General features: G+C 38.9%; 1 protein-coding gene across 1 annotated transcript; it reads left to right on the forward strand.

The window, feature by feature from the left end:
* Positions 1-1,166: 1,166 nt before the first annotated feature.
* LOC125224594 (dynein axonemal intermediate chain 3) lies at positions 1,167-7,867 on the forward strand. Its single transcript, XM_048128010.1, has 2 exons — positions 1,167-1,287; positions 4,394-7,867. The coding sequence occupies exons 1-2, from the start codon at positions 1,167-1,169 to the stop codon at positions 7,699-7,701; spliced, it is 3,429 nt and encodes a 1,142-aa protein (XP_047983967.1). The 3' UTR covers positions 7,702-7,867.
* The last annotated feature ends 3,789 nt before the right edge of the window (positions 7,868-11,656 follow it).

Raw genomic sequence — 11,656 nt, forward strand, 5'->3', positions numbered from 1 at the left:
TAGACACGATTTTATTGATTATATTTTACTTTAAGGTTGTGGTTAAATATTTTTGGCACATTATCCGTATCTATATTTACCTTGACTACGTCAACCAATTGGAACCCTAGGTCACTGTAGAACTAGGTATGTCATAGTGACGTTATAAATCTGATTGTAAGAAATCTCTTACTGCTTGTCATTTTGACATGGTTGTAGAGTCTAGGGTTCCAATTGGTTGACTGTACAAGGGCGTAACGTATTTTAGTTCAGATTTAGTTTACCTTAGCAACTGTTGTGTCAGTGTTTACATAAAGTAAACTGTGTACAGACTTCTCTGTTAGTGCTTACTCTCATATTCGTATTTGCCTCGTCAGTCTAGTGAAGTAAATTTTAGTGCATACAGAGTCAGTGGATAACGTATCTACTTACATAAACTGAGACTTTATTCTTTATAAATACAAACATATAATCACGCCTGTATCCCATAACGAGGTAGGCAAAGCACATGACAGGTTGCCAGCCTCTCGCCTACGCCACAATTTAACCCATATCGACTTCTACGACACCCACGGGAAGAAAGGGAGTGGTGAAATTTTTAACCCATTACCACACGGGACTTTATAAATACATTGATAAATGTTGATTTTTGTATGAATGTTATAGTTGCGTGAACAAAAGAAATAGGTAAAGGAAATACATGATACTGAGATGGAAGCTAATTTCAAAAGACAAAAATTCAAGTTCTTGACAATTAAATTTGGTACATAGACGCTTAGTGACGTTTCATTAAAGCTATTGACATTCTGGATGAAGAAGTGGCCCTAATTCCTAGAAATAAATATGATCTTGATGAATATGGAATGTCTAAACATTAATGCTAGCTTTATCCTTTGTTTGACACCATAAGATTTAAAATAGAAGACATAATTAACTACACCAGCATCAGACGTGCACCTAGCAAATAGGCTATCTTCAAGGGACTTCAAAGCGTTTAGTTCTATTGATTTGGCCGATGATTCTCCACTCAAGAACTTCTCGAAGAAGATAAATACATTTAAGAAGTAAAAATAGCTGATTCAGATAGCTCGAGTAAAAACTTGGAAAGAAGAAGAGATTGATTTGGCCGATGATTTTCTACCCAAGAGACAATTCTCTAAGAAGATAAATACATTTAAGAAGTAAAAATGGCTGATTCGGATAGTGAGCTGGAAGAAAAACCGGTAGAAGTCGAAGCTGACAGTGACTCGGACAGCTACGAAGATGAGCCTGTGGCGACATCTGGTGAGGCGCAGACGCTAGTGGAACGTAAGTAAATTATAACTTTAATATCAGTACGATAAGGAGCAATATTCTAAGAATTTAAATTACATACCAGTTTCTTAAGCTAATCATAGCTCAGTCAATATGAATGTCTTATAAATTATAATATTTTTCATCACATTCGCGCACTGAATGTGCTATTTCACGCAGGCGGAGCTCAGACCGATAGGTATAGAAAACTCGTTCTCCCTAGGGAGTTATGACATTTCTGGTACCGTATTTAACTTTTTTAGCTTTTTACATATTTTTGATACTGCAAGTGGGATGAAAAAGATTGTGTGTAACTCTGGGCGTAACAATAGTCCAAAGTCGAGTCTTTAAATTGCTCCGGAAAGCCTTCGCGACTTAACTCTCGTTTGCAATATTTACCTGATTTTGATATTTGCTTCGTTGACCAATTTTTCTTTATTCATTTTAATACATGACATATATTATACTGCACCAATTTTCTTTTCTTCTATTCATTTTAATACACCACAAAATAGCGTTTAATAAAAATTGCTTCTTCAGCTGAAAACGAATTACTTATTCAAGAAAATCCAATTGGAAATGTCCTCCACAGACTTGTTTGCTCGCGGTTTCAGCTTAAAAGTGACTTTTGATATTATATTTAAGTAACAATTGCTGTACAATATGTTTTATTGTGTAATATCGCGAAATTGTATTAAGAGCGAGTTTTTGAGATAATTTGAAACGTTTGAGTTCATTGACATTTTGTCAAACGTAGACAGATAATGTCAAAGGATAATGTTGTCAAATGACAATCGTTGTAGGAGTTTTTAAGGAGGGAAGTTGGACGGAAGAGGTTTCAATCAATTCAATATAATTATAATTATGGGTTTTTATATGGGTTAGGACAACTAGATTTATTTTTTAACAAGCAGAAACGTCTGCTAACGATTCTAAACATTTTTATATTAAAGGAAAAATGGAAAAATTTACGCTTCCGGCGGGACTTGAACCCGCATCATTTGCAATCCGTGCAAGGCTCTTAACCAATTGAGCTACGGAAGCCACGCCGGACATCGCAAATCTTTCCATGCCTTTCCTTATGTACCATGTGTTTCCTTATGTATGTGTATGTTATGTATGTGTATGTGTATGGTATGTTATGTATAAGGAAAGGCATGGAAAGATTTGCGATGTCCGGCGTGGCTTCCGTAGCTCAATTGGTTAAGAGCCTTGCACGGATTGCAAATGATGCGGGTTCAAGTCCCGCCGGAAGCGTAAATTTTTCCATTTTTTCCTTTAATATAAAAATGTTTAGGACAACTAGATTTTTTATGTGTGAGTTTTCGGAGTTGAAAAATCGATCTAGCTTAGCCTTAGGACCCGGAAAACGTGACTTTTCTAGTTTTCATGCAGTTTTTATTTTATAATAAAATACACCTAAGAGTGTAGCTTGGTCGCCCAGCCCAAAGAGCATTGATATTGGTTCTTAATATCGCAGGTCTCAAGCCAGTCCAGATATAATTTAATTTAGTTTAAGAAACCCCAATATTATAGAATCAAAGACCTTTTTTTATTCAGTTCGTCGACCTTTATAAAAATTACATATCGGCCCTGTCAGTCTGCTTTGCATGGCCTCAAACCTCAAATTACATTGTTAAGAATAGCGTCCGCCAACCCATACACCATATTCACTGTGTCTGAAGTTGGTTTACTCAAAATGTGTATAAAGGCGCAAACGTCATATGGGTTTAGGTTGGCGGAGGCTAAGAGCGCCTCCCTGAGAGCTCGGTTTTTATTGCACTCTATCAGAACATCATAAACATCTTCTACTGACCCACTGATGTCGCAATTAGGGGAATCGACTTTTTTCATTAAAAACTTAAATTTGTTAAGTTCGGTTCGGTTAAGTATAGAACAACACTCGAGATCCTTTTGATAAAAAGAACCGCAACGAATTCATAGAAATTGTTAATTGATTCTTAAAGTATACTTATTTGTGAAAGGTGTTTAAGCTCTCGTGGCTTGAGACCCCATTAAAATCTTGCGCATTTCTTAATTAAAAGCAAATTAACTTCTATTTCCGATATGCAAACTCAGAATTCGCCTACTTTGCCAACTCTCTGTGCTGATGGCGTATTTTCACTGTAGGCTTAGAGTCAATTTACACGGCGAACTTGCAAGATTTTGGTTATATAAAATAGGTCCAGGTCGCAACTCATTGGAAAAGACCCTCGGAATCGGAAATGAATCGAAACATGTCGAGCGTTATTCCGACTTAATTAAAACGTGAGTATGAGTTCTTCGCCGTGTAAATAGGCTTATTGAGGGTTATCGACGTTACGACCTTAACTAAAGATTATTTTAGAATCGCGACGGCAGCCTTTCCCTTAGGGTCCCCCCACATCTAGCGTCTCGCGAACGTCGCGTTGCGCCAACTGTATGGAAAAAGACGCCGCGTCGACGCGACGTCGACGCGGCGTCAGGCTTTGCCCATACAGTTGGCCCGACGCGACGCTCGCGAGACGCTAGATGTGGGGGGACCCTTAGATATTCATGTTGTATTCATGTAATGGGGAGGCACACTTAAAGGTTATGACTTTGGGTCATGACAGATGGCGCCACCCTATTAGTCCATACGTGAGAGCGAGAAGATGATATGTATTTTCTCTCTCTCACATATGAATGACAGTGACATGCCTAGACAAAATTCTATTATCTTTGCCTAGACACTTGTACAGACGCCGCCTGGCGGGATAAAATGTCAGTGTGCCTCCTCATTGAAATTCAGGTTCTAATTTTAACCATTGCCTGAACAGAATATTTATACTTGCTTTATAATAAGAATTTTTAATTTGAATTTTAAATCTAATTTCTCAATGATTTGATAATAGCTTAAAATAATCTAAAACACGATCAAATATTTCAACCATATTCAACACCTCATTTGAATATTAAAATTAAGTATTTGATCGTTCCCAAATCGTTCCTAAGGTACTTGAGTAAAAAGTTAGGATTGCACTCATTCTGAAAAATAAAATTGGTTATTACGTCAACGTCAGTGACACGAACTATTGATTACTGACATGTAAACAAAAATATTTATTTGATATTTAAGTTGAAATATATTTATTGATTTCAGTACACTCTGACCAAGGAAAAATGGCTGAAGCACCGCCAAAACCTAGAAGAAAGCGATTCATCCCAAAATATGAAATCGAGGGAGTGCACAGAATCGCTATTGGCGAAGAAACCCAAATACAAATTGAAATGGTCATGGGCATGGATATCACCCCTCAAGCCCCCTGGAAGCTCGTCAGCAAAGCTAAAATTATGGAAAACTTAGAAATCGGCGGCGAACTATCGGAATTCTTCCCTTTGAAAGCAGATTTGGAAGCTTATACACAAAATGAAGTTCTCATGGGGTTCATAGAAGATGATTCTAATGATCTCGATGAGTTCTACGTCTGTACTACTGTCGAAGCGAGAGATCATTGTAAATTTCAGTCGGAGAAGTTTCTAAAAAGACAAGCTAAGAAATTAGAAAAGGCCGTGCAAAAGAAACCACGTCCTTGGAAAAGTCTTGGCAGTGAAAAAGAAATTATTGAACTTATTCCTGTAAACACTCGACCGTTTTTAGAGCTTGAAATTAAAACTGCGTTCCCCACTGTGTACCAGCCAGAAAAATTCAGTGTCAGAGACTCGAGCTCCGTTCGAGATGGTTACTTAGAACTAACACCGTATAGACAGAAGTTTAACTGTGTGTTTCAAAGGAGAATAGATACGGGAGCTCAAGCAAATCCACCTAGAATCACTAGACATGCACAAACTGAGTTAAGATATCCACAAAACGTCTGGACGCAATCTATAGCTGATGCTCTTGGCGGAGCAGACACTACAGGAGCGGGCGGCGGCGGAGATACAAAGCCCGATAAAGGAGCCGGCGGTGATGAAGCCGCCGAAGACGACGATGAGGAAGATGAAAAACCTCCAAAAGAACCGATAGATGAAGCTGCTCTTAAACCGTTTCGAGACGCTGAAATGCGAATGCGACGGGCGTCTTATATAAAGTTGATGACCAATTTTATGTCTATTAAAGATCCAGAAATGGAGTCCATTATAGCGCTGAATACAGTCATGGATATGTATTGCAACGATTATCCGAATTTAGTGACTCAGAGAGCGACTGGCGTAGTATACGACTCTATGACATTCGAGGATTATGTTTGCTTTACTGACGTCAGAGCAAAGAATAAGTACGTGTCTTCTGCAGTTTTTCATCCTATGTGGACTGGAATTGTCGCTATTTCCTATGCTGACGCTTCACCTGCTGTGATGAGCACGGTTAGTACACGTCCGGATCCAATTAAAAGGGCGGTATATGGGTTGAATCCTGTTATGATCTGGAGCCATATCGATAGTTTAATCCCAAAACTTTACCTCGAATCACCGCGTGAAGTTAAAGTCCTTTCATTTTGTCCTTTTAATGAAAACATTCTGATCGGTGGATGTATAAACGGTCAAATTGTTGTGTGGGATTTAACTAACAAATTAGAAAATGTAGAGAAAATTGAAGTATTGAGTGAAACTAGAGAAAAATATCGTATAGCTATGAATGCACATATGGGATGGATGAAGAGGATTTCTGATAAAGCAGTGGTCCCTGCCACGGCCTTGAGTAATTTGATGACTAATCACTACGGCGCTGTAACTGCTATCGAGTGGTTCTCGCCAAACTTTTTCATATCTCAGACGGGACACACAGAGCTACTAACGGGCGGGAAAAAATCGTCTATATTTTTCACTGGCTCAGAGGACGGCACAATATTAATTTGGAACCTGTCAGTCGAAAATGTGGCAGTGTTTGGGGGAAAGAAGATTAAGAAATCATTGCGTATTGCTAGAAGGCCATCTGGGCTATTAGTTGATGTTTCCCCATTCTGTATCTTAGATCGCGTGTTTCAACCCACTTATAAAATCATACTAGGAATAACAGGGCATCCCGATACGCTTGCTCTACAGAGTATGGCTATGACCCCTTGTCCAATTGCTTACACTTATACACCTAAAGAAATTGCTACGGGCAGAAAATATTTTACATGTTCCATCTTGCCTCAAAAAGAAGAAGATCTAAATACAATCATGTACTGTAGCTCACAGCACGGAGAGATGAGAAGAATTACATGGGAGGGTCACGCGTTCAATACTGGAGAAGTTGTCAACTCTGAGTACTGCGCCATGAAGTATCGTTGTTATATTCACGATGGAATAATAACATGTTCTAAGAAAAACCCATTTCTTCATCATATCACCATGACTATCGGAGGAAAGATAATGGCAATTTGGTGCGACAAGTTGATGAATCGTCCCTTGATATGGAAAAAACGTCCTCACAGATTAACTGACGCTGTATGGTCACTTTACAAGCCTAGTCTGCTTTTCATCACCACGTCAGAAGGCAATATGGAGACTTGGGATTTATTACTGAGAAGTGACTTACCTATTGCCGTACAAACACTCTCCGGCACGCAGCTCACTGGTATAAGTTTACACACGTTACCTTTAGCAAAGAATATCATCGGAGTAAGTGATTCCAATGGCTCTTTTCAAATGTTCTTAGACCCACCTATATTCATGATTGAAAACGAAACTTACAAAGCTCGTGTTGACGCTATGATTAGCAGAGAACTTAACGTAATGCAATCATTTATAAAATGGCAAGACGAATGGCTGAAACATAACCCTCACATTTTGCTAGAAATAAGGAGAAAGGAAGGAGCACTGTTGTTAGAAAAAGAGGAAGAAAAGAGAAAAGCTAAAGAAGCAGAAGACCAACGACTAGAAGAGGAAGCAGAAGCCAGAAGGCTAGCGAAAATGAGAGTAATCGGACCGGCAGAAAGATGGACCATGATAGTTAACAAATTGATAGAACGAACTATTGCAGTCAAAAAAAGAATAAACAAGGCAGAGCTCATAGAACAAGAGAAGCCTTTACGCGAGTTAGAAGCGCAGCGTTTAGAAAAAGAAAGAAGGATGGTCGAGATTATGAAGAATCAGACAAATATTTTCAATGACACCGTGGCTATCCTATTTCCTGAGGCAATTAAAAAACCACCGAAACCTGTGAAGACGTATCTGCCACCGGACAAAGGTGCTGTTAAGAGGGAGTATATAGAAGATTATGGATACTTGAAAGATACAGCAATGAGGACTGTGAAAGAGAATCCTTACCATACATCTTTCTCATGGGAAGCCACGCTAGCCGAAGGAAAAGAGCGCCGTGAAGCTTTAAATACTTATGAGGAGTATCTGAACATGCATAAGGCTAGAATCAACTTTGAATTACAAGAGTTGACGGTGAAACCACAGATTAAGAGAGATAGCAAGAAATTTAAGTCGAAAGAAACAGTTTCCACCGTTGAGTTTAGTGAAGTGGAGACCGAGACGTGAGTATTTTGTTACCTATTGTATTTGAATTTTCATTTACTAAAAAGACTAACTCAGTCGAAATCCTTACCAATGGTTTTGTTGCTGTATTTTTCTTTATCTGTGATAATTTTGTTTAATGTTTGAAAAAATTACCATTCAGAAAAAGTCTTACAATGTGAATATTAAACTTCATATGGCAGGACATATTTAATTAATTATGAAGTATTAAAATCAGATGATATTATTTTATTTCTGTTTTAGAGATACCTAGAAATAGCTACTTATTAAATATAATGATTATTCTGTCATTTCTATGATACTGTAATTTTCGATTCAACCTTTAATCATATCCTACCACTACACTTTATTAGTACCTATACTAAAACACACTTACTTTGTCAGTAGAAAATGTCATGCTATGTTCAGTTAGTGTTAGCAATGATATAGAAAACTGTAAACAAGAAATGTGTAAGAGAGACAGAAATAGGTAATTAAACTAGAAGGAAGAAAAGAAACAGCTTACCATATTGAGCTCCTCTATGTCGTCTTCGCATAAGAAGTTAAACAACGGACCGGAGCATAGTTTGTATAAAAAGAAATGTATAAGAGAGACAGAAATAGGTAACTAAGTAAAACTAGAAGGAAGAAAAGAGACAGCTTACCACATTCAGCTCCTCCATGTCGTCTTCGCATGAGAAGTTAAACGACGGACCGGAGCATAGTTTGCGCTTCATAGCAAGCGCCGGTCGGCGGCCACTAGCTGAAACAAAGGAGGGTAAGTAAAGTATGTGTAAAACTGATTAACTAGAATGAAAAACCTATATAGTCGAGACGACTAAAAAAAACTATTTAGTCCTTCAGTTAGATTATCAAAAAATTTTGGACACATATTTTTTACTTTTTCTCGTAAACGAAAAATGACGACGGTACAGTGCGTTGAAGTTTCGCGTGACGTCACGCCTAGGTACAATTTTTACTTAGAAATGACGTCACAAGCCCCCACTCCGGGCCGGGCCGTGCCGGGCACTTTGATGCTCTATATCTTTGCATTTTTTCATTAATTAGAAAAAGCGAGAAATATGTGTTCAGTATTTTTGGACGATCTAACTGACGGACTAAACAGAATGCCATTTTTTATGTAGTCGTCATCCCTATTGGTATGATAATACTCTTTATTATACTGTGCTATTGGGAGTTAACACTTTAAGCTTATTTATAAACGTACACTAAAGTTATCAAGCCGATAAAGTTCGTTTGTCCCTTTCCGACGTATTGGTGTGATAGAAAGGAACAAACGAACTTTATCAGATTGATAACTTTAGTGTACGTTTATGAAAAAGGGGGTTAAAGTGATAGATTGTATGCATGTTCGCCTACCCCGCCGCACGCCCCACCTGTCCGTTTTCACATTATCCGATCCGATATCGGATGTCTGAAGGATTTCAATGTTAAATATCCAAGATAGCGCCTGTAATGTATGGGATATCGGTCCTACATCCGGTATCGGATCGGATAATGTGAAAACGCACTAACGCAGCGCACCGAGCGTCCATTCAGGCCTTACACAACTAACGATATCGAATAAGGTCAATTCGGGTAAGTGTGTCATAAGGGAAGTGTGTGACCTTCACATTTGACCTGTTTAAAAAACAATGATCAGTGAGTAGCAAAAGTATAAACTCCCAAAAACCCCTGTGGCAATGAGCAAGGCGAAACAAGGCCAGGCACTTTCCTTGTGACACGCTTACCCGTTTTGGAATTAGTCCGTTTCCTCACGATGTTTTCCTTCACCATGAAGCGACTGGCAAATATCAAATGGAAATGTCATGCAAATAAGTTTCGAAAAACTCGTTGGTACGAGCCGGGGTTAGAAGTGTTAGAACCCGCGACCTCCGGATCGAAAGTTGCACGCGTTTACCGCTAGGCCACCAGCGCTTTTTTGTATAACTATACACACTTCTTCATAAACGTACTCTAAAGTTATCAAGCCGATAAAGTTCGTTTGTCCTTTTCTATCACACTAATACGTCGGAAAGGGACAAACGAACTTTATCGGCTTGATAACTTTAGTGTACGTTTATGAATAAGGGGGGTAATATCTACGATATTCATATTATCAGAAAATGGTGTGCGCTCTTAACCCTATCTCACCTAAATTAAAATAGCTACATCTTACGCTTTAATACTGGCGCAACGGGGCGCCTGATAGTTAGCCGAGGCAATTTCTAGCGAAATGGCTTAATCTTAGTTAATTAAATAAGGAAGCTGGGTATCGGAAGTGTCGGTGTGGTTGGTGGTAGCTAAGAAAGTCTGGTTTGAAATAGATTAATCCTAGATTATGCTAGGGTCTTCTCTTTAAGTTGGTCTAAAAACGCACGCCTCGGTCTTCCCCTGCCTCTCCTCTTTTCTATTCGCCCTTCGATTATTGATTTTATGTAAGTATCGTGCCGTATCAGGTGCCCCAACATGTTTCCCCTTCTATTTTTAATTATTACTTAAAGAGAAGACCAACGTAGTGACGTATCAGGACTTCAAAAAAGCGGCAGAGAAAAGAACGGAATGGCGATTACTCCACAGACAAGAGCCTGGCTCTTAAATAATATGATGATGATGATGACGCTAGGGTATTTAATCAAGAAAGCCTTTTTGGGGTTCCGTACCAAAAGGGCAGATTACCTAACTTAAAATTTTGAAAAATAAAACCCCGACCGCGACATAGTAGACCGATTTTTATGAAACATGGCTAAGAACACTCCCGACTTACTCAGCTTTAAGACAAAAAAAACTAAATCAAAATCGGTTCATCCGTTCGGGAGCTACGATGCCACAGACAGACACACACACACAGACAGACAGACAGACAGACAGACGAACAGACAGACACTCAAACTTATAACACCCCGTCGTTTTTGCGTCGGGGGTTAAAAAGGAACCCGTTATGGTGCTACTATGTCCGTCTATATCAATGCCTAAGGTGCCTAAGGGTAAGTAGGTAGATTAGTATGTAGTAGGTATAGTTCAATTACCATTCGCTCTAATCTATTCCTAAGCTCCCACCTATAAATTTACCTAAGCTACCACATACTCCATTTACATAATTAAAATGGGCTTTATCTTTTATACAATTGCCTACTACAGGCACTAAATATATTTTGTGGTAACGAATGGTACAGTCAGCAACAAATATATGAATACATCACAGTGTGTGTAGTCGAGTGCACAAGCGCTTACGAAACGCTCACGGATATATTATTATCTCTTTCGTAGCTATACATCTCTATAGCTATTGCGTATTGGAGCGACAGAGCCAGACTACCTTTCTGCGGCGTTTCGGGGCCTGGTGCCGTAGCCGAATGGCATTTCTGCGACGCGAAACGAAAACGAAACGCCGCGAAAGGTAGTCTAGCTCTCACGCGTCAATACGCAAGAGCGATAGAGATAGATGTCTACGAGCGTTTCGTGAGCGTTTGTCCCATTCGGCTACGTACTCTGATTAGGAAGGAAGGAGGAGGTATTTGAATACGTCTGTCCCAAGTTCCTGAACTTACCTCGGAGGAAAATTAAACTGGAGGCGCCTTCATGTTGCATTTGCTTACAAAAAAGTCTGCGGAATTTCGCGGGGGGTGAGGAAATAACACATGCCAAAAATACGTGTCAGTACACACGCACATTTTGACAAAAAGACAACACATGCTCAAGAATTTTATATATATCTCTGGATAGTGCGTGCCGACCAATGAGTTGAAGCCAGGTTCATTCACCTTTACTCCTATGTTCTAACTCATTCCAACACTGTGATGTATTGCCAGATAAGTTATTAAAAAAAAAGTATAAAACATTCTTCAATCAAATTGACTTACTTTTCTTTGTATTATACGAAAAAAAAACTCAATCAAAAACCTTATTTCTCCAGTATTTACCTCCTGCGTACTATGGGAACACTAATAATAAAAAAATATGCCCGATATGTCAGAAT

This window comes from Leguminivora glycinivorella, chromosome 3, assembly GCF_023078275.1.
Source record: "Leguminivora glycinivorella isolate SPB_JAAS2020 chromosome 3, LegGlyc_1.1, whole genome shotgun sequence".
Classification (NCBI taxonomy): Eukaryota; Metazoa; Arthropoda; class Insecta; order Lepidoptera; family Tortricidae; genus Leguminivora; species Leguminivora glycinivorella.